A 24165-nucleotide genomic window follows, 5' to 3' on the forward strand; every position below is an offset into this window, starting at 1 on the left:
ATAAACTGAGACAATTTGTTATCATTGGACAAGAACTACAAGAAATGGTTTGGGTTGGGTTGGGTTGGGCTTTTTTGTTTTGTTTTGCTTTGTTTTGGCGGCAACTGGGCTTTTCTTACAGTATGGTACACGGTGGGCTGCACACACTGCGTCCTGCTGGGGACACCCATTTGCCTTGTCAGCTGAAGAAGTAAGTGGAGTGCTTCACCGGCTCCGTCCATGACACCTGTCTTAGGCACCAGCATCAGTGTGTCCTGCAGCTTGCTGATCCACGACGGTGATTTTCAGTCAGTAGGAAACTTAAACATGGATCTACACAAAGGAACAAACAGGATAAAAATGGCAAATATGTATGCCATCAACAGTGAAACATTTAAAAGAAGGTTTACATTGCTAGCAGCGACTGTATATCAGAAAATTTCTGAACTTACATTGAAATTGGCCACTTCATGGAATCATCTTTAGCTCATTAACAAATTAAAATTCAAATAAAACAGTTCTAGTATGTTAATTTGGTGGTGAAGACGAATTATATTGATACAGTTGTATATATTTAGATTACCTTTGGACACTGAAATTGGGAAGAGAGCTCAGTTGACTTTGTTAGTAAAAAGCCAAGAGTCATGTATGAAAGTGAATAACTCACCAAAAATCATTCAGATTCTACTTTAAAAAAAAAAAAAAGTTTCCAGACAAACAAGAGTGTCTGAGGGCAGATAAGTGCAGTATTTGTGATGTCATAAAGAACCCTTAAATTAGAAAGTAGAGTGTTCTCTTTAATTTTAACTTTAATAATTTAAATTGCCTTCCAAGTTTCTTGATGCATTTTACACTGTCATCTTTGTTTTCACTATTTAACTTGTGTTTCATTAGGTGCTAATAGGGGTAATTCAATCTCAGGTCATTTCTTTAAACTGTTGTGAACTTTAAGATATTGTAATTTTCAATTTATCACCAATCTGAAGTAAAAGAGTTTTTTTAGATTTTAGGAAAACCAAAGAAAAGAGGTGTAGGAGAGGTAGAGAGCTTTTCTCCTTTGTTCTCCTAGGTTCAGTGGCTGGGGACCCTGCAAATTAAACTGACAAAACACGGACTAACAGGAGGAAAAAAAATAGATTTAATTACATGCATACACACTGGGAATTCACAAAGGAATGTGATTCTAGGAAACAGTCAGAATTTGAGGCTTATATACTATCTTAGGCTAGACAAAGGAAAGAGGGTTTAGGATTTCTGTAAGAGGGAGGTAAGTTCTGAGAAGGGGAGTGGAGGGATTGTATTGTCAAACAAGGCTTATTTAATGTTTTTTGTTTTGTTTTGTTTCAGATAGGAATTATCTGAGGTACTAAGGGTTGTCTCCAGAGTAGTTCTCTTCCTGCTAAGGGAGAGGGAAACACTATTACTGATGGAAACTTACATCCTTAGAAATAGTAAGGGGAGAAGGCAGAGAGCTAATGGTGTTCAGCTCAAAACTATCCTCACGCCAAAGTGTCATATTTTGGGGTGGCATATTCTGGCCCCTTCAGTAGGAAGCCGAATACTAGTAACATTTTTAATTAATAATATCCCTTACACTCTCATTTTAAAGATTTTAGGAGAAAGATGGAATATAATTTTGTTTTCAATTAATCAATTATCAAGTATTTATTAAATGCTTATGAATCTGGCAGATCTAAAAACAGCAGCTAGGAAATGCTCTCAATATCTGCCTTGAGAATTGGAGGACAGGGCCGTATTTGCCGAGCTTTTTAAAGAAAAAAAAAATGTTAAGGAAATAAAAATTGATAAGTTAGGCTATAGGAAAACTAAAGGTTTTAGAAGAGGTATGAGGGAACATAAGTATTTAAAGGTAGCTGTAGCCAGGGCATGGCTAGCTCTATTTTTATGTTTATTCATTCTTAAAATTGCTCACATGCGAGTCCCTCATTGTCTGGTCATTAGATACTGTAGTTCCCAGTGTTTTCTTGGGCTTCTATTTTTTTTTTCCATTATTTCTCTCCATTTAGCCGATTATTGTGTAAAGTCCGTCCAAAGAAGCTGTGTTTATCTCCCCTTATTTGTTCCGTGACTTTTTTTTTTTTTTTCCATTTTGTAAATCTGGTCACCATAGGAAAGACAGCCAGTCACTTTAGAGAAAGTCTATTTTAAGTACTAGCTACTTAGGGGAAGGTTGAAGACTTTAATCCTTCCTCTCCTTTTCTGTAACAATGCTGGCTGGCGGGTAGTCAGCGGGAAAGTAAAAGAGGAGCTTTCAGAAAGAAAACTTTCGCACCAGAAAGTAGTGGCCCATTATGATGTTGAACAAAAGTAGTTCTCCTGGAATCTTTTTTTCTTTTTTTTTCCCCCCTACAAATGCTTGTTATGCCACTTTGACTTTATTCAAAAAAAGGAGGAAGAGGAAGAAGAAAAACATTTAAAGAATTAAAAATTAAAGAAATACTATACTATAACAAAAGGATATACTAATTTTCTTAGATTCCTCATAGTTATTTTTGACTAATTTTGTTCATATTCATGAATTGAAACCAAAGTACTTAGTGTTAAATTTAATAAGTGATTGTTATAGTCCCTGTTGTTCTATTACTAAGGTGTTAAGTGAAAGGGATAGAGTATTTCTAAAGACAATGAGAAGCCTCACCTTTTAGCTTAGCTTCACCTTAACAGGGAAGGCTGTTACCCTTGAACAGCTGTTAAACATTGTTTTCATTTAGTTAGTATTTGCCAAATTTCTTTTTTTTTTTTTTTTTTATAGAGACAGCCAGCCAGAGAGGGAACACAAGCAGGGGGAGTGGGAGAGGAAGAAGCAGGCTCACAGCGGAGGAGCCTGATGTGGGGCTCGATAGTATTTGCCAAATTTCTGCAGCACAGTTGGCATTAATTATTGTCTTGCTTTTTACGGCTATTGTGAAGAGGCTGAAGACCGGAGGACGTTTTACCTTTCAGCATGAATGTCTGGGCTGTATTTGTAACAGTATCTGAGGGGTTTTAGATCATTCTTTGATATGAAGATGAAACTTCTTTTTTGAAGATTGGTCATATCAGGATGTTTTGAGCAAATAAACTTATCTCCAAACTAATATCATTTAAGCATTCTCATTGCATTTTAAAGGATTAAAGAAATCATTCCATCAGTTCGGTATTCCTATTAAACCTTGGTGTTCTAGGGTTTTAGCTGGAGTTTTTTTCCAGCCTTATTGTAGATTTTTAACATGTCCTGATATTCTCAAATTGAAAAGTCCATCATTCTACACTGATTCAGGCAGTTATCATGTATCTTCCTTTAATGCTTTCCTTGGGGTTCCTCTTGAGGGTAGTTTTGCCCGGTTTGTGGAATAGTTCTATATAGATTAATCAAGTATTTCTGTGTGTGTACTTCATTTTATAGTTCCATGATAGAATTAAATATACACTGAAACGTTACTATTTTCTCTTTTTCAAATGATACTTAGATGACTATCACAGCTAGTCTTCCCACTATCAGACTCATATGGATGAGGCTGAAATTGCTAATAAGAGAATATTACTTTAAAATTTTCTGGCATGTAAGCCAAGACTTCATGAGATCCTCATAAAAAGTGTATAAGTCACTATATACTATGGCTATAAGCTTGTATTTAATGTTTTGTTATAAAGTTCTTCCACAATCTAGAAGAGTGTTGTTCCCAGCAGCAAATTAGACTGCTTTTTACATCACTCCCACCTGACTTCCAACTTGGCATCTCCATGTGTCTGTTATTTTTAGATGAGTCACTGTATATCTTAATTATGTGAAATAACCTATAAACCACCAGTAATTGTTAAGCAACTCTGTTGTATGTGCATGTGTGTGTTAGAAGATAGTTTATATAGTTCCTTGGCTACTTCATTTAATAAGACTGTAGTGGAAAGATCGTGAAAATGACAATACTCTCCTTGTCATTATTGCTTGTTTCCTTGTTAATGGATATGTCTTACTACTGAAAGAAGCAGTTACTTTCTTTGTTCTCCATCAATACAGATTTTCTTAAGATTCTGTATGCCAATTTTATGAAAAAAAAAAGAGAGAATTAAAAGTTTAATTAGGTTATTTTTGCCCAGCAGTCAATCCTAATACAAAGCACTGAGTATGCCTTAATTTATTTTGACTAGCTATATATATATTCACAGGTATAAAAGTAAATGTGATTATGTATTCAACTATTTAGAATTAGCATCGGATGGCTTGGGAATGTCAGAGAAGCCTAAGTTAAACTAGATGTTAGATGAACTAGATGCTAATGGAGGGTTAGGAGTCAGTGGGATGGTGGTGATAATGTTGAGTGGGTTGTGGGAACAGTGAACATACGTGATCATGGAAATGGCATGACTGTTTTAGGAAGGTCACTCTATCTGCTAGATGACTACAGGTACAGAAAAGGTGGATTAAAGGAAAGGGAGAATTCATTTAGGGAGTTTCTGTCTTGGCAAGAGATGATAATGGCCTTACCTAGAGAATACGGAAAGTTAAGGAGGTGAATTTCAATGACATTTAGGACATAGAATTTTAGGACTTTGTGACTATTCGGGAAATGTGGGAGGATAGAGCTAAGGATAAATCCTAAATTTCTGTCTAGGGCAACTGTGTATCTGGTAATACCCAGATCTGGAAGAGGATATGTTCAGCCAGTATTCCTAAGCATGAGAAAATCTTGTTTATTTCTACCCATTCTTCCTGTACAGTATATGCATTCTCCCCCCTTCCTGGTTTAGCTAACTGTCTTATTTCTGGTAGGACTCAAAAGTATTTAGCAGCTATAAGGATCAGACAGTCCCAACCTAGAAATTCTTGGCTACAATCAAACAACAGAATTTCAGCTTCAACAAAGAATCTTTAATCAAAAATGCTAAGTGATGAAATGCCTGGGTCTAAGCCAAATGTCTCATTAATGGTATCAAGGTGCAAACTTCACCATTTTTACACTGTTGACACCTCTATTTTAATCAAGAAAGAAATTTAATGGGATGCCTGGGTGGCTCAGTCGGTTAAGCATCTGCCTTCGGCTTGGGTCATGATCCCGGGATCCTGGGATCGAGTTATGCATCGGGCTCCTTGCTCAGCAGGGAGCCTACTTCTCCCTCTGCCTGCTGCTCCCCCTGTTTGTGCTCTCTCTCTCTCTCTCTGACAAATAAATCTTAAAAAAAAGAAAAAAAAGAGAAATTTAAGAAAAGTAAGCTTAGTTCAGAAAATTTTATGTCCTATCAATTCTCAACATTGGAAAATATTTGTTAGATTTGGGATGGTTTGACCAGATTGAGGATCTGTGTTGAGGTGATATTTAAGAACTATCCTATCACTTGCCTGACACCATGTTGAGCATGCATGCATGCATTCATTCATTCATTCATTCATTCATTTTTAAGTAAGGTCTTTGCCCCATAATGTGGGGCTTGAACTCACAACCCTGAGATCAAGAGTTACATGCTCTATAGGCTGAGCCAGCCAGGAGCCCCACCATGTTGAGCATTTAAATATGATGTCATTTAATTCTTTCAGAATACTGTTACCTGGTTCTACTTTATAGACGAAGAAAAAAGACCGAAAAATTTAAACATTGGAGTACAACTGTATAGGAACTAGGTTTACTTTATTCTAAAATGCATGAAATAAACACCACCTGTGTATGTTCTTGAGAAAAGAGCATACATGGGAGGAAAAACCTTTAACTTCTACTCTCCCAGTTTCACTCACTGAACCCTTGAGCAAACTGATAAAAGAGATTAATGAGAGAGAGGGGGAGGGAGAGAGAAATTATGTAGATTTGCATGGGAGTCTCACAAGGAAATGAGACTGAGGGAGCCAGATGATTGAGGTTTATACCATCTTACACTAACCAATGGAAAGGGGTGTGGGGCTTCTGGGGATGGGAGGCAAGTTATGGAAAAGTGAAGCAAGAAAATGTATGCTAAGGAAGGGTTGTTTCTCAAGTGGTAAGATTGTCTCCAGGACTAGTTCTGTTCCTGTTAAGGAGAAACTTTTACAAATGGAAATTTCCTTTATACATGTAAATTTTCTTTATAAAAGAAGAAATGTATACTCTATTTTTAGGCAGTGAAGAGAGGTAAAGAACTTTTCCTGTGTCTTTTGGTTCTCAAGGCCTTTTAGATCAAAATAATCCAGGGTGCCTGAGTGGCTCAGTTGGTTAAGCATCTGACTCTTGATTTCAGTTCAGGTTATGATCTCAGGGTCATGAGATCTAGTCGTGTGTGGGGCTCCATGTTGGATTTTCTCTCTCCCTCTCTAAAAAATATCCAAATGCCAATGAGACATATTTTGGGGTGGTATATTTTGGCACTCTTTAAGTACCTCTACCTAATTCTTGAAACTACAGTCCCAGAAATTCATTCTGGTTCCTGAACATGGACTTTCCTCCTCATAGTAGCTTCTAGGATAATAGTTTTAAGAGTTCTAATCCTTTTCTATCTGTGGATATTTATGGTTTTGACCAAATTATTTGTTCCCCTACTGTTATAATTTTCATTGAGAAGTACCAGGTCTGTGTAATTATTTTTTATTTTTTTTTAAAGATTTTATTTATTTATCCGACAGAGAGAGAGACAGCCAGCGAGAGAGGGAACAAAAGCAGGGCGAGTGGGAGAGGAAGAAGCAGGCTCATAGGGGAGGAGCCTGATGTGGGGCTTGATCCCATAATGCTGGGATCACGCCCTGAGCCGAAGGCAGACGCTTAACTGCTGTGCCACCCAGGTGCCCCCAGGTCTGTGTAATTATTAAATGTGTAACATTTTACATACCCAGGACTCCATGTTTTATAAGACAGCGCCAACATTCAGAATTTTGAATAACCACTTCATAATTTTTTTTTCAAATTTTCACATGTATCTTCCCTTGAAAAACAGAACTACATAATCACTTTAATAACTACCCATAACAGGTTTAAACTTCAACATTGGTTTCTTCCTCTTGTTTAATTTCTACATAGAACTGTCAAACTGAAGGATGAAGGATAGCATTTATAACTTTCTGTGGCCACTCTCTCCTTGAAGTTTGCTTTAGAAATAGAATGGTAGAAATACAGAAAGCTGATATGGTTGTAAATGTTGTTTTCTTTTAAGTCATCTAAGTTGTTTAAAAAATGTGCTGGGTAATTTTTACTGCATTGTCTCGGAATGCACATGGAGGACGCAGTCACTCTCATAGACTCTCTTTCCAATATTCCAAAAATCTTGATTTTATAGTTAGTATTCCTTTCACCATTCAGTAAAGCTAGTCTAGCTAATGCTACCAGTGTTTGTTTTTGGTTGTGTGTGTGTGTGTGTGTGTGTGTGTGTGTGTGTGTGTGTGTTAAACTAATGGATTCACTGTATATATTTTTTTCTCTTTCATTTATTTCTCTTTGATACTTTTTTGAAAATTCTCATACATGTCCTCATCTCTTTTATCCTTCTAGCTCCTAATTGTTTACTCTTGCAGATAAACCTAACTAGTTAACCCCACTTCCTTTCACTTTTGAAATTTATTTTGGCATTTTTCCCTCCTGTAATATCTTTCATCATCTTCTTTGCTAATCTATGTCCTTCTTTCCTTTGAGATCCTTTAATTCACTTTTTGTGATGATGGTAATTTTATTCATCTTTATACAAACTGTGAAGGCATAATATGTGGCAGGAACTGTGCTACCTTGAACAGTTTTAGGGATACAGTAGTGGGCACAGAAGAGGTCTCTCACACAGCAGCTCACGAGGACAGAAATAAGCGGTACATACAACACAATATGATAAGAGCCATGGTGAAAGGAAAAGTTCCAAGTTGTTAAGAGGCATCTGGGAGCATATAGAAGAAGCCTCAACCAAGATTAGGTTCATGAAGAATTCCTGCATTTGAATTAGTCAGACAAAGAGAAAGTGATGAAGGAAGAATCTTCCAAACATATGAGGCACACGAGAGAGAGTGAGTAACTGAGTGCATGGTACTTTGTAAGTGTTGAAGCTATTTCAGTATAACTGAGTGTATATTTATGTTACTTTCTGGGCAACGATAAGCACTTTTGGGATTTCTGGTGTTTTTATGTTTTTCCTCTGCTCAAAAATAGGACTTTTCTATTCTACTTTCATTGTAACTTCAAACACTCCATAATTCAGCTGGTAGATAATGGTTGTTTTACACTGGTTATTGACTAATTTTGGGTGCCTGGGCCTAATATGTGAATACATTTCCAAGCTGTTATAATGAAGGAGGATTGATATGTGTTTCTCCTGTTGAGGCAGGGAGTCCGAATGTGATGATAATGGTGTTTTATTGGCAAACATTCAACTTCAGGTTACATTTGGTAAAGTATGTAGCATGGTATATATATTAACATTATGCAATTTTACTAGGCAAAGAGTACTCTATTCTGGAACAAACCACCCTTAGATTTTAAATCAGAGGTTTTGGTATTTATAATGAGAGAATGGGACTGAGTAAATGTTCCAGATCAATTTATAGATGAAGAAACTGAGACCCAGAGAGGTAATGAAAGAGAGAAGTGTAAATTAACTGTGATGAGGATTTTTTTAAAAAGACATGTATTTTAGAGAGCGAGAGTGAGAGAGAGCACACACGCGCATGTACGCAGTGGGCAAGGGCAGAGGGAGAGGGAGAAACTCAAGCAGAATCTGAGCTGAGTGCAGAGGCTGACTCAGGGCTTGATCTCATGACCCTGAGATCATGACCTGAGCTGAAACCAAGAGTTGGTCACTTAACTGTGCCACCCAGGTGCCCCTGTGATGGGGATTTTTTTATGTCACGTTTGTTTTCATTTCTAATATTTTTGAGAATAACTATTCTAGTTTACCTTTTCTGTTTACATAACTTATATAATCAATTTCTTTTTTATTCATGAGCTAGCAAACATGGTATACAGATTCTTTCCAAATTGAAAATTAAAGAACTGTTCAAGGAGAAAGGTGCTTGAGCCTCAATTTTTTTTTTTTAACCAGTCTGAAAAAAGCTAAAATTTAAGGAATTCTGGAGGGAGAAAATAGAAATTGTTTTTTATTCTGGACATCTTATGGGAGACAGAGCTTAAATAAATTGATTTATTTTTGTGATCTATTCCTCTCTCACTTTTAGAAATGAATAAAGATAAATCTCCAATTTATTGCTTATCTTTGCTAGAGATTATTTTTGTTTGAAGCACAATAGTTTAATACTTGTTATGTTCCTAGTAAAAAGACACTGCAAATATCAGTATCCTTTTACAAATGAGGACCTTGAGGTACTCTGGAATCAGACTGGATTGTTTGTCTAAGAGCTCTCGATTGATAAGTAGGACAAATGATGTCAGGACATAGTGACATGAGTGCTCTTTTTGGGAATACTTTGCTCTTGTCAGATGGAAGAAGGACAAGAGGGAAAGAAGGAAGGAGATGAAAAGGAAGTGGAGGGGAGTAGGAAAAATGCTGCCTGTGTTGTGTTTATCATCTGCCATTCACAGTGTTTAGCACATACATGATTGCTTTCAATCTTCATAAAAACCTTCTGAAATAGATATCAACCCCATTTTGAGGAAACTGAGACTCAGAGAAGGTATAGCCCTCACAGTTCCATAGCTAGGACTGGAGGTACTCCAGAGACTGTCTTTCCACCACTGCACGCAACTGATTCCTGTGCTGCTCCTTAGGTCTCTGTATTTTTTTTTTTTTTAATGAACATTGCAAAATTCACTTTAAATTTTTATTTCCATACGAGAAGCAGATCGGGAACATTAAAAAACAAATAAAACTGTGGCTCTGCACCATGGTGTGTTGGTAATATCGACACTCAGGGAAAATGTAAATATGTTTTAGACTAAAGTGAAAGTAGAGAATTAAAAGTTAATGTCAAAACTGAAAGCCACATTTTGTGAAACAGACATTAATAGCAGTACATTGGATCAAAGGATGTGATCTCATTTCACAGCAAAACAGGTCCTGCAAGCCCAGGTAATTCAGGAAGCAGAATGGTAATTATTCACAGAAGAAAGCAGGTAGTATACTGTTACAGTACTGAGGAGAAAGTCAGAAGGTCACCAAGCTTGCAAGGTAACTGACGCAACTTGAAACTGCTTGGCCCCCTTTAAAAAGAAATAACAAAATGGGAGAGAATGAAGCGAGTTTACCTAACACATCTTTGCAAGGTAAGTTCCAACAGTCTCTGAAGTGTCTCCAATCAGACATTTAAGCAGTTTCTGTTACAAAGTGTGTGCGTGCGTGTGTGTGTGCAAGCTCGCGCACGTGCGCCTGCGTGTGCCCCTGCCGAGTTTCAAGGTGTGCTTTGAGGGTGAGGAAAAGAGGTGGGGATTTTTCTTGTTTCAAAAGAAGCTGGCTGGCTCTTGGGCTCCACGACGCCACCAGCACAGAAACCCAAATTTGGTGGAGAGTGGGGAAAGCATTATCTTTACCTTCCAATGTAATGCTGGAGAAATGGTGTGACCAACTTGTAATGCAGATCTTTTCCAACATTGACAGAATACAGTTTTTTGTCTCTACTTGTAGCATTTTTATTTGTAATTAAGTTTTGCGATATCTGGGGTTTACCAGCTAAGTGTCCTTGTATTAATATATTAATACAACTATTTTTTAAAGGTAGAAAACAGGATCTCAGAGGAGAGCAAAGCAGTTGGGGAGAGGGGGTTTATTTTACAGGTCTTACTTAATCAGTCAGATACCTTTGTCCTTTGAAGGGATTGGCTTTGTTGACACTGGCTTGACTAGGCTTCTATGGTTAGGTTTGTTGACAGAAACAGTACAAGGTTGATCACACATTTCACTTTTTTGAGTGAGGAAACTTCCTTCTTAAAAAAAATACAAATTGACATAATGCTTATTTGTTGCTATGATTTCTAGTAGTCTAATGTCTTATGAATTGTTTGTCACCTTTACAAGAGACATTTTGATCAAGATATTTTTTAATCGACGGCTAATGACATTTTTATTTAATTATGTTCTTCTGATCCTACCACCAAGAAAATCCCCAGACCACCCAGTTTTCTATTTATTGCTTATAATCAAACATGTAACTACATGTTACATACATGTAACACGTATGAGAATAACAGTAAGATGATCATAGACATGCCTGGTCATAAAGCGTCCGTTTTCTGAAGTTAAATTATCCTCCAGAATGCCTGTGTTTTTTCTTTATTTTCTTTAATCCTTTCTTCACTAAACTTGCTTAAGAATCCCAGAATCTTATTTTATTTCTGTATGTTTCCTACAAACATTTTGTTAAATAATGCATAAAATGCTATTATCGGGGTGCCTGCACGGCTCAGTTGGTTAAGTGTCTGCCTTCGGCTCAGGTCATGATCTCAGGATCCTGGGATCAAGCCCCGCGTCGGGCTCCCTGCTCAGTGTGGAGGCTGCTTCTCCCTCTCCCTCTGCTGCTCCCCTCCTGCTCGTGCTCACACTCTGTCTCTCACTCTCTCTCAAATACAATTTTTTAAAAAATAAATAAATAAAATGCTATTATCAAGCACTTTCAAAGATTAATAGAAAGTCGTTTAGTGCATTCTATTGAAGAAAAACAAGCTAAAAGACTTATTTAGCTTAATTCTATGAAATTCATTTATATGTGTTTTATGGAGAAAATATTATGTATGTAATTATAACATATACTTTGTATAAAGTCTTTCCTTGGAAAAGTATATAGGAAGTATGTAGATTGTTAATATTGTTCATGTAACGATGATTTTGTATAAAATATGTATGACTATTTGGCAACCACCTAAATAGCCTGTCGTAGACTCTGCGTGCGCATCACCGGTGTCTGTGTTCAGAGCTTATAAACTGAGGAGTAACCTGGCCTCTTCTCTGTGTCAGGATCATCGGTAATATTTACTTCTTATTTTAGAGCCCTAGAATGTGTATAGATTTTCTGTTTTGTTTTTCCTTTTTTTCTGGCAGTTGTATGTATGTTATGTTTTTGGTAATATGTCCCACTATAAAAGGGGGACTACATATATACACTCACACACACACATACACTTACTGTCAGAATTAATAATTAGTATATAGCAGAAAAAAACATAGAATTTCAAACAAGAGCTGTAGTGAATAATTTGAGTGTTATGTTTTGAGTTAGAAAATCATGTGCTATATTCATAAACCTTCTGTAGTTGAGAGATGCTTGTGAGCTCAGTTCTAGCTCAAGGGGTTTTCCCTTGTGAGTTCTGTGAAAACTTTTCAATGAGAACTGTGTTGTTCTATCTGAGTTGAAATGTACCCTTGGTGGGTCTACAAGTAGTTCGGATCCATCTCTTTGGAATATTGCAATGCTTCTGTTCCAGTTGTATTTGCCTTAAAATTATTAAGTGAGTTCGTAATGGAGAGAGCTAATGATAAGTGAGGGTACTTCAGTTGTTGGCTTTAAATTATTTCTGGATTTTTTTTTTTTTAATTATAAAGGAAAGTACCATGGGGATAATTTTCAGCTTTATGTGTGTGGAGGTAGGATATTTGGTAAATTTAATACCTTAGAAAACAAATCAGACTATCTTCTGGAATCTTCATTTATGGAATGCTCTAGCATTATTTTGTTTTCTGTGCAATACCCTGTCCTAAAACTCAGATTGAGTTTAAAAATTATTGAAGTAAATGAAAAAGGCATTTTGAAATGTTTAACTTTGCCTTTGACTCAGCAATATTTATAAAAGGATCCTGAAGTTCTCTGAATTAATACTAATTATTATCAGCTTAGCTTACAAATAAGCATGCTGTATTCAAATACTTTGTTTTTATACTTAAACAATGGATGACTTAAATTTTTTGGTTATGAAGATAAGTGTTAGCAGATTATCATTAGAACTCTATCATGTGCTTTGAATAGTGGTTTTCTAATGCCATGTGTCTATACTGTGACCAGGTCTAGTCACAACTTGGAGGACTAGCCGTAGACATTGTCAAAAGACTGTAGGTTTTATACCCAGGAAGCCAGTTGAGGGTACCCTGGTTAGTATTGGGAACCTATTTTTTCCCAAATGAAAGTGAACTTGTTCCAAGGTTATCTTCAGCTACATGGGAACAGATCTCAATTATCTTTTCAAACATAAAAAGCAATCTCTTCCTTTCAGTCCTAGTGAAAAGTAACTCTACAGAGAATAATGTACAGATTTATATGAGAAGGCTCATAATATTCTCAGGTTTCATAAAATAGAATTATCCAGGACAGGATAAAATGCTAGATTTCTTTTTCTTATTTTTGAAAATATAAATAAAATATATAAATAATGTGGCAATGGGAATGGGGGCAAAAGCTTTCTAATCATTGTATTTGTTGAGCATTGTATAAGCTGCATTTCCTTGCACAATCCCTGAAAACTCACATGTACCACTGAGTAACACCAGGTCAGTCTGTGATAGCAGTGAAAGGCTGTGACTGAAACAACAGGAAGGTGGCAACTTCCTTTCTGGCTAGCAGCTACCTGGAAAATTCCTTAGGTTAAGATTTTTCTAGAGGCTACACTTGGGCACAAAAGGGCCCCTTACCTGCCTTGCCTGTCAGGAAGGATGTACATTTTCTATTCTGAGATTCTTAGTAGCAGGCAGAGCAGACCCTAGCAAGGATTGTAAGAAAGAGAAAGAAGCTATCACTATCCAGTTAGGTCCTTCATCCACTGAGTCCCTCCTACCTTGGCAACTCAGTCCACATGAGCCTTTTCCATTTTATTTTCTTCCTCTTCTTCCTTGATCAAAGCATGTCCAAAGCCACCTGCTACTTTGGAAAGGATATGGTATATAAATTCATCTTTGGAATTATTTCAATAAAAGGTGTCTCTGAGTTCAATGCTGAGACAACCTTGAGAGTACTTTCTTTGAGTGGGGGTCTCCCCTGGACTGCTCAACACACCCTTGTCACTCAGGCCATCCACTTAAAACCGCTCAGATGTTTTTGAGTATCTTCTAATTATAGATCTCCTTCCTACCCCAGTTCTTTTTAGTTTTCTAGATCTAGGAAACCCCTACTCTCCAGGCTACAAAAGACTAGAGCTCAGGGGGGAAAATGTCTCAAAGTACAGGAGAGTTGGCTAGACCCTATGGAACCCAAGGCTAGTTCTAAAAAGCTGTCAGTGGGGAAGAGAGGACTTTCCAACAACCCACTGAAGGAGAATTTGGCTGTCAGAGTTAGGGGAGAAAAAAACTCTATAGAATCTTAACATTTTCAAGGTATGAGGGAGCTTAAAAGGCCTCAAGTCTGATATTTTTACTTTGTAGAGTAGCAAACAGATCCTATGAAGGTAAGAAAATTACCCTTGATTTCTCAGAAGCAGTTGCCAGAACCCAGATCTCCACCCTCGCTGCCCAGAGCCTGTAATTTCATAGAGGAATTTGGCACATTACATTCTGGAGGCATTTACTTTCCTATTTCAAAAGGGAACATCAGGCTTATGAGTGCTTTCAGTATTGACACCTTTTAGTTTCTATCGTTATGGCCTGGAAAGGATTGTCCAGTATTCAGTCAGGCTATTATGGGACTGGTCCATCCAGACTTGGGATTTTTTTTGACTCCATAAAAGTTACATTGGCTTTTAAGACGTTTACTTGACTTTCATCACAGCCAAGAGGAGTCAGCTTGAAAGTCCAGACACACAGGAATTGAATGCATCATGTTTCTCATGATACAGCCTTTTTTTTTTTTTTTTTTTTTTTAAGAAATTATACTTATTCTGCTGGTCTATGAAAAGAAGAAAAAAAATCTAGGCAGGAAGGTGCCTTAGTGTCTGTGCTTCTAAATTGCAGCCTGAGGGCAGCAGTACTGTATACCCCAACCTGTCATACTGGTTTGGTGTGCATGTTTACTTTTCGTGGTGGAAAAAGTATCTCTGCATTCATCATTGTAAACCATGCCTGTGAGTGCCTTGAAATCTTTCTAAAACCCCAAAGAGGACTAACCAGTTTATGACTGCTCCTTCCCAGCCTATAGAACTTTAACAGCATTTTTAAGTAGAAGTGCAAGAAGCTCTTGTTGGACTTCTTGATCCAGGAGGAAGGCTTCCACTAGCTCTAATTGATAGGTTGGAACACTTGAAGACCCGAGACATTTTGGAGTTGAAATTTACATATTAAGGCAACAGGGCGTTTTGGAGTTCCGAAGCTCTGCTGAAAAGACCTTTTTATCTAAGGATAAATTTGAGCACATTTGGAGCAAGTAAAATTGCAGAAAATGTCAAGGCATGAAATCCCAGGTGAGTCTGACCTGAATGGGTTAGGCAAAGGTGCCTGTGAAGTTGGCTGGGGGATTTTCCCCAGATATCAGACAGAGAATCCCTGGAGTAGGCAATGAGATTAGGAGATGAACTCTGAATAATGTATAAGAAATAGTTAATGAAAGCAGCATAACTGAGCTGAGGACCTCTTTTTTTTTTTCTCGTCTTCTAAAAGGAAATAGGCTCTTTACCTTACTAGAAATAAAACAGCAAGCAGTGTACTTAAATGGAACATGAGATAAACGTGGTTAAACATGGTACTCAGTTAAAACCTGCTGTTGGGGGAAGGCCAATTCTCAAGCACTATGAAATTTAGAGTTTGTTTGTAGACGTTTGAATGTTCTGAAAAGCACGGTTTAATCCCCTTTGATTTAAATGATATTTTACGGCACCGAAATTGTTTTAAAGGGAAACATTTTAAGTTTTAATTAAAGTCACTATAAAATCTTGAAAAGAAGGTGATACATACCTACAGGATGACTTGATTGTTTAAACATTATTATTAATAATGCAATTAAAATTTTTCCATGTATTTAAAAGGTTGGAACTGTCTTTGTATCTGTTTCCTTTCCTTAAAGAAATAAAACAAAGGGTGCAAGTAATGATCTGATGATTGTACATGTATAAACACCTTATAATTATTACATTGTATGCCTATACTCTAGTTTTGGAAAGAGTTTAAACAAATATAGCTAATTGAGTAGGACAGCAAGTCAGCCTTTTTTTGTATCAGGGAGGATTAACCAAGCACATACTTGACTTATTATTGCAAGGTATTGTACTTGCTACATAAGTGAAGAGAAAACGGGTGACTGACAAGATTGCAAAGAAAGTGTGATTAGGATGAAAACCCTTAAAAGGGTATTGAGCTTCCGTTTGGTCCCTTGAGCTTCTAATATCTTTTCAGGAAAAGTATGTGTAAATAGTTTAATTTGCCAGGGCTATTTTGTTGCTTTGTTGATAGATGTCTAATCATCTCCATAGTTGAACATTTGGGGAGGTGCATTCAAAAATGCCCTTATAATTAATTAAAAGCAATTCACCTGCCCTCTTTAAATCCCCGGTCACTGTAATGCAAGATGTGTATTGTGTACCAAAAAAAAAAAAAAGAGTCAGAGGATAGTATGAAATCCTATCTACTAAAAAAGTCCCAAAGAGAAGTATTTTGAAAGATAAACTACTGAACTTAATGCAATTCATATGAACTTGCAAAAGTTGTGCATATACACCTGTTAAGCAACACAGTCAACTTTGCTGTGTGACTTCAGACCTTGGTAAATGATTCATTTTTTGAGAACTGACTAAACTCTTGAAACCATTCCATCTCTGTGATTCTTCTGTCTTCTCAAAAATAAGTTCCTTTGGTTTTTGTTTTGTTTTGTTTTGTTGTTGTTTGTTTGTTTTAGATTTTATTTATTTATTTGAGAGAGAGAGAAGAAGCGGGGTGGGGTGGGGGGAGGGGCAGAAGGAGAAGCAGACTCCCTACCAAGCAGGGAGCCCAACATGGGGCTCAGTCCCAGGACCCTGGGATCATAACCTGAGCCAAAGGCAGATGTTTACCCGACTGAGCCACCCAGGTGCCCAAAAATAAGTTCCTTTGAAAACGAGATGTGAGAAGCAGAGAGAGATGAAGGGTCACTATGCTTTATTTTCCTCTTTGTTTATGGACATTTAATGCAATCACAGACAAATCCTATCTTCCCTTAAACTACTAATAAATCTTGAAAAAAAAAATTCTTCATCACATCAACATTTTTTGGTGGTCCGTTTCAGAGGTGGAAAAATGGACTTTGCTACAAAAAGAATTGCCACACAATTCTTGATATCATTATAACCACAGATAGTATCTAAGAATTTATAGGGAAACCTAGGAATTTATGGAGAGTTTCATAGAGGAGATATGATGTAAACTGGCTCTGGGAGTTTTGGGAAAGTAGAATAAGTGGCCAGAAGGAAGAAAGTCTTCCCTGGCAAAATAAATGACAGAGACAAGGCATAGAAATTCTATCTATCCATTTCTTTACATGCTTTATTCTTCTCTTATTGAAAACAAAAGAATTTTCCCAAAAATAATACTTTGAAATAGGCTATAAATAAGTAAACATAATTTAAAAAATAAGGTTAAAATAACAGTTAAAATGTTGTATGTAAAATATGCACTAGAACATTCTACACAGCTACCAAACAGGTCACAAATTTGTTTTCAAGCTTCCCAGCAGCCAAAAGAAAGTAAGAAATTGGTTTTAAGACTTATGTGGTTCAAATGATACAAAAAATGTTTCAGTTATTCAAGGGATGCATAGAAATGGCAACAGACATAGGAATAATTTCTGTGGATGGCAGGGGTCAAGCCTGGCTAGAAGAGAGGGGAAATAAAGCTAAGAGTTATAGAGACAAAGAAAATGGTGTTATTTAACTCATCTTGGAATCTTGCGATGGTTGATTCTCTTTTGAGCTCCTTAAGCTGTTCCACTACCCTACCAGATATTTGTCAGAGGAAAGTTTATATAGAAAATATTTCAAACGGGTAATCTGAAAATAAAAAGAAAGGAAAAGAAAACAAAAGAATAGTTAAGAAGTAGACTTGATATCTAAATGTTTACATGATTGAAATACTAACATTACTAAAATTTCAGAATATAAAAACTCATTTTGAAAATTAGGCTGCTATATATTTTATAAGCATATGATATTACTCAAGTGTCTCTCCTGCAGTTTTTACTGGATTTTGTATAGATGTTTTATGTTTTATGTTTATTTTGGTTAACTGTAGGTTTCTGTACATTAACTATGGCAGATTCGGTTGGGGATCGGGGAGTAGGTGTGCAGGGACAGAGAAGAAGAATAGAGAAGAGCACATTGGTATTGATAATATGTATGTTGCACTATAAATCTTCTTTAGAAACTTTAGAAACTTCAAGTGCACTGGGGTAATGATATTACCTTAAGTTTCTATTTTTGATATGGATAGACAGGAATTGGGGTGAAAAAAAGAAAATAATAATAATGTTTTTATTCTTAAGCCTGAGTTCTCATGAGTATTAGGTTCATATTTTATATTCTTTTCAGTTTACCATTTGTCTTCTGTGGATTTCTTTTAGTCATTATATTTCTTCTTGATTAGAAAACTTATAATATTGTTTATATTTCTAGGAATTAGTAATTACCAAATTATATATTCTCTTATGTGACTTGATAACATAATCCACAATAACATTGGTACTTAGTTAACGTTCTGTAAAGGTAGTCTTCACATGAAATTTGCATTTACTTATGTTGATTCAATAGTAAATAATTTGTCTTTATAATCACATTCATACTAAAGAGGAAAGAACTAGAATTTATTGGGAACTAAGTCAAAGAGAAATTTACTAAGATTATTTGAATCTCACAATTTTGGCCTTTCTTTCACCAGTAAACACACCAAACGGAGATCTCAAACACCTGCCTATGGGTTGTTTCTTTTTGTCATTCAGTTCTCAGATCAAATATCATCTCAGTGATACCTTCTGTAGTCTTTCAAACTAGAGCAGCTATTTTATCTTAATGTTTAATTTTAATTCTTTTAATAGCTCACCATGAGCCTTTTTTTTTTTTTTGGTATTTTTGTGTATTGCCTATTTCCTAGCAATAAATGTTCTGTCTCTGAGATGAGAGACCATGGCTGACAAGAACCACACTAACACATACTATATTTTCAATAAATTTAATATGTTCAGAAAACAAACAAACATAAAACTCATACTATTATTCCTGTGTGTCTGTGCAACTTATGTTTATTCTAACATGAAATTTAGTTGAGCATAAAGTAGTAGTCACTTAACATGGTAAATACAAATGAAATAAAACAAGTCTTAACTAAAAAAAAAAAAAAAAAGCCAAATAAAAAAGTCTTAAAATGGAAAGAGACATTTTTCTAGAAAAATAATCATTGAAATTTGAGCCTTTTCTAGGAGATTGGGAGCAGTGTGTTGTCTTTCAAAATTAAAGAATTTGTTCCTTCTTATTTCTCTAGTTTGTAACTTTGGTTGGGGTTAGATGAGCTCTCAAAGAGTTTATGTTGTGCTGATGAGGAAAACATGTATTAAGTGTATACTGTGTGCCAGAGAGAGTTCCAAGTATTCAATATATTTAAGCTTCATAACCACCCAATGAAGAATATAGACTCAAATGAAAATAATTATATGACTATATCTTTGTTGCTACAAAGAAAGCTGCCTTCCTGCTCAATTTCAAATTCATCTTCATCATTGTCCCTCATCACATAGTAAGGAAAACTTAGTTCATGTACTAATGGTGGGATTTGACAAAATTCAAATAAAAGAAATTTGAGTGATACTTGAGGTTAAATTGGTGTTCACTTGTATTGAGTGCAGCGGAAGGAAGAGCTTATGAAAACTAGGTTTCTGGCTTAGGTGACAGAGAAAATAGTCCTGTTAGCTGATTTAGGGGATGCAGGATGGGGAACAGTTTAGGAATAGAAATAGGAAATTGTTTCAAAGAAACTGATTTTAAACTATAAGTATTATATATTGATGAAAATGTCCAGGACTTAAATCGCAAAAAGGATGTTAGGCCTTGGGAGAGAGTACTAGGGTGGAATTCAAGAGCTGGAAATTACTAAAACTGAAGTCCTACATGCCACCGGGGGTGGGTGAGGTTAAACAAAGATAGATGTTGAAGGAGGACAGGAAAACTGGTGATAGAAAACACTAACATCTGAAATGCGAGCAGAAATGAAAGAAATGGAGATGGGATGATGGGAAAAAAAGAAGATACAGATGACAGCGTTTTCAGGGAATGCAGATTGGGGATTTCTCTAGAAAAGAGTGAAGGAGATCGAACATCAGAATGGTTCAAATAGGTAGGATCTGGTGATTCAAAACCAGCATTAAGGTGGGGCATGAGGAAGAAACAATTTGAAAATAATCAAGAATGAGATGAAAGGCAAAGACAGTTGTAAGATCAGGCTGTAGGAGCTGTTCGATGAATTGTGCCATTGGAAACGGCCATAGCTGGGAAGTGGGAGACAGAAGAGTGAGCGAAGAAGGTAGTTCCATCACCACAGTGCTAAGAGTAGATAAGATTTTCACTTTTCACAAATGAGGAAGCAGAGTCAGGGGAGAAGGTGAAGGGTGTGTCTGATGAAGATGAGTTACTCATTAGAGTAACTTCCTTTTTTTTTTTTAAGATTTTATTTATTTTTAGAGAGAAAAAGCTAGAGACAGAGTGTGAGCGGCGGGCAGGGGAGCAGAGGGAGAGGGAAAAGCAGACTCCCTGCTGAGCAGGGAGTCCTACGACCTGGGGCTCAGTCCCAGGACCTTGGGATCATGACCTGAGCCAAAGGCAGATGCTCAACTGATTGAGCCACCCAGTCATCCCTAGTTATTTTTTATCATTAGAATAACTTTAAAGAGCAGGAGGGCAACTTTCTATAAGAAAGAATAGGAAGAGTGAGTATAATGACAGATTCCCTGAGTTATAGAGCAGAGTGGGTGATGCAGCTTATTCCAGATGAACTGTGTCTTTGTAGTAAAGGACAAGTTCATCCTGCTGAGAGTTAGGGTGGGGCTACATGTGGGATGTTGATTCCATGAAAGAAAAATAAAAGGTTTGGCCTGAAGCAGCCTCAGAGAAATTAGGAGATTGTGCCAGTAGGGGAAAGCATAGGAAAAAAGAAAATGCTGGCCGATTATTAAGCCAGTTTTCATGGAGATGAGAGTGAGTGTGTGTTACTGGCTTGTATGCAGAGTTAGAGATTGTTATTCTGGAAGATTTACACTTTAACATGTAGCACCACCCAGTAAGCCTACTCCAGCTAGTTATCTTCAGAGTGCATGCCCCTGGACTATAGGAGAACTGGAAGAGGGAGTACATTTTATTATAAAATCATCCAGCTTTTGAAAAATAATGGAACACCCGGTTTTACTGGCATAAGCTTTTATACTGCTATCTTCTCATCTATGTAACATTTGAAAAGTGTAAGTATGTAACATTGGCCATATACCATGAATATTACAGACCTATGAGACTTTGGGATGATAGAGACCCACTTCCATTTGGCTCTATTTGAAGAAATCAAAGTAAAGTTGGATCAGTTTTTATCTGCTCCGAATTTTGAGACCCTTGAATAGTGATTCATAATAGAGTTTGTATGGTTATGTTATTTTTATTGATAATAATGAAAAGGGCAAGTAATAAAATTGGACATTTAGTAAATACCAATGAGTGACAAAGCTACGATTTGAATCTAGTATATATCTGGCTTCATTGTTTCTTAATCACTACATTTCCCAGGTGTACCATTTGAAAAGAGCTACCTTTAAAACAAAAACAACAGAAACAAGCAAAAACAAAAGCACAGGACTGCCCAAAGAATGTTTCAAATAGTTGTCATTTATATCCATATACAAAAATTAGTGGCTGTTAATTTTTCTTACTTGAGAAAATATTTTATTCCCAGTCCATTCTATGGCTGATGTATCTGCTTTTCTATAGATACTGTATTTTACGCAAACTCACATAACCTCATGTATACAAATAGTGTTTCCTGTTTGGATACATCCTGATTCCTCTTGTTCTACCTAGTCACACATCCTTTATTTCCATCATACCTGGATTCCTGGAACTTTTATTGAAGGTGATAAAGCTCTGAAGAAGTAGTTTGAAGTAAATGGGTTCTACTAAATTCAAGAATGTTTTGACCATTAACCTTCAGTTTGAAGTTTTAGTTGACCACAAATGGTATAAAGGAATATAGATTTACCTCTACAAAATACACTTTAAAAAGGTTTTTAAACAATTGATGCTTTGCTGATGTAATGGATATTTCCTCTTCAGTGTTCTTAACTTAACAAATTACATGTAAAAGCCATAAACTCCTTTATATTATCCATAAACATAATAAAAAATGTTACACCACATAACTTTGACTTAGTCAATAATTCTAGGCTTAGCCTTAGGGTTTAAAGGGAAAATTATTCCTGTTACACATTTTAATTATGCTATAAACTTTGGGAAATAGCTATTGATCTTCAGCATCTGACATCAGAAAGTTGTTTCTTTCTTGTTCTGTAGCCAGTGAAAGTATGACATACAGACTCAAAGAGAAGAATTTCAGAGGAATCAAAGATAGTACATGCACAATAAATGATGTTTTTGGTTGTATTTGTTACTTAAATGTTAGGAGATGTAAAGATCATCTCCTCTAAACAACTTTCTGCTGAAACTAGGATCACACATCTGAGTTAAGAAATACCTTACCTTGTTTTAAGAAAAAGTCATTCTCTAATGATACTCTTGATTATCTCTAATATTTTAATACAGAAATAGGAGGACTTAATCGGGAACTTTAAAAAAATATGTTTAAGTTTTTCCAAACAAGTCTGTAATACTCCTGTGATGATGGTCTTGGATAGATATGGGCTTCTTGTCATTTTCAGCAAGTTGGAAATTCTTTCAAATTTAGAGCATTTAATGTAAGTAGATTTGTATTTAAATTTGAACATACGAAATTTATGCAGTTGTTCATTCAACAAATATTTATTGACATATGACTATGTACCAGACTTATTATTAGGAACTATTGAAACTACATGGAATGAGTCATGGAAAGAGCAGCTCATAGTCTACTCTGTGTGTGTGTATGTGTATCCCTATGTTTACATGTATATAGATAGATATGTATCTATCTTATGTAGATATATATCTTGCTTATGGAGCTTCAGAACTCTATAATAACATTCTAGAATTACTCTGTCTTGAACTTTGGAATTTAATTAAAGGTATGGTCATTTAATTGGGATACTGTAATGCCTTGTGTGGTCAGTTCGGAGATCTCAGTATCTATATAACACCAGCCATTAAAGATGCTATTTTGAGAACATCAGTGGGGAGTCTATATGGACTTTTCTTGCCACAGGGCACCCCACCTTCTCACACTGGGAACTAATGTGTAGTAATCTTCAGCCATTTCTTCCCTACCCTTTACTTCTTAACCCAAGGTGTAATTAAATCCCTTGGTTGAAGAGTCTGTTAAGAATTCCATGTACATAATGCGCTTAGTGGCTCTGGATGCAATGGTTTGCACAAATCAATTTATTTGAGGTTTATATTAGAAAACCCCTAAAACTCAAAATATGATTTTTGAAATATAGAAGTCTATTTCTTTATAATGAAGAGTGCAATTTTCTTTGAACTATGCTTTAATTTGGAGGCTGCTATCTAGCTTCCACTGAAACTTCTGCACATATGAGGGTATAGTCTTGTAGGGATAAGTTATAGGCAGTTAATTGTTAGACACGTCAGGTGTAAGCAAAATTTTCAAACCCAATTTATTTATTTTTTAAATTTTGAGGGTGAGGGAGAGTGTGAGCAAGGGGAGGGGCAGAGGGAGAGAGAGAATCTCAAGCAGATTCCACACTGAGTATGGAGCCAGACATGGGGCTTGATCTCACAGCCCTGAGATCATGACCTAAGCCAATATCAAGAGTCGGACGCTTAACTGACTGAGCCACCCAGGCACCCACCAAACCCAAATTATTTTTTGTTTTAATCGTCAACATTGAAGAGAAACCAATGATGGGTGTAGATTGTCTCTCAAATGCATTATAACTTTTTTGAAGGCTATGCATTGAGAATTATGTGAGATAAAGTGCCTTAGCCAGTTTAGTGCCTCTGAACAAATATTAGTCACGGGATTTAGGCATTTTATTTTATTTTTTATTAATTATTTTTTATTATGTTAGTCACCATACAGTATATCCTTAGTTTCTGATGTAGTGTTCCATGATTCATTATTTGCATATAACACCCAGTGCACCATGCAATATGTGCCCTCCTTAATACCCATCACTGGCCTATCCCAATCCCCTCACCCCGTCCCCTCTGAAGCCCTCAGTTTGTTTCCCAGAGTCCACAGTCTCTCATGGTTCATTACCCCTTCTGTTTACACCCCCTTCATTCT

The 24165-nt window shown here is 36.3% G+C and overlaps 1 protein-coding gene across 5 annotated transcripts in view; it reads left to right on the top strand.

Annotated features, from left to right (window-relative positions):
- NAALADL2 (N-acetylated alpha-linked acidic dipeptidase like 2) overlaps positions 1 to 24165 on the top strand; it is a 1315864-nt gene that overhangs the window by 416309 nt on the left and 875390 nt on the right. Inside the window, exon 1 of one of the 5 annotated variants that reach the window (XM_087861406.1) lies at positions 9782 to 10133. The exons of 1 other annotated variant lie outside the window; for it this stretch is intronic. Coding sequence is in view for 3 of the 4 variants with exons in the window: in XM_045788670.2 (XP_045644626.2) it covers positions 10091 to 10133 (43 nt within the window). In the remaining variant the exon portion in view is untranslated. Of the gene's footprint in view, positions 1 to 9781; positions 10134 to 24165 lie in introns of those variants that run through there. 3 more of the 5 variants (XM_045788670.2, XM_087861408.1, XM_087861409.1) reach the window with 3 other exon arrangements.

The sequence above is a fragment of the Ursus americanus genome, chromosome 4 (assembly GCF_024610735.1).
Source record: "Ursus americanus isolate L20-20 chromosome 4, mUrsAme1.1.p, whole genome shotgun sequence".
Taxonomy (NCBI): Eukaryota; Metazoa; Chordata; class Mammalia; order Carnivora; family Ursidae; genus Ursus; species Ursus americanus.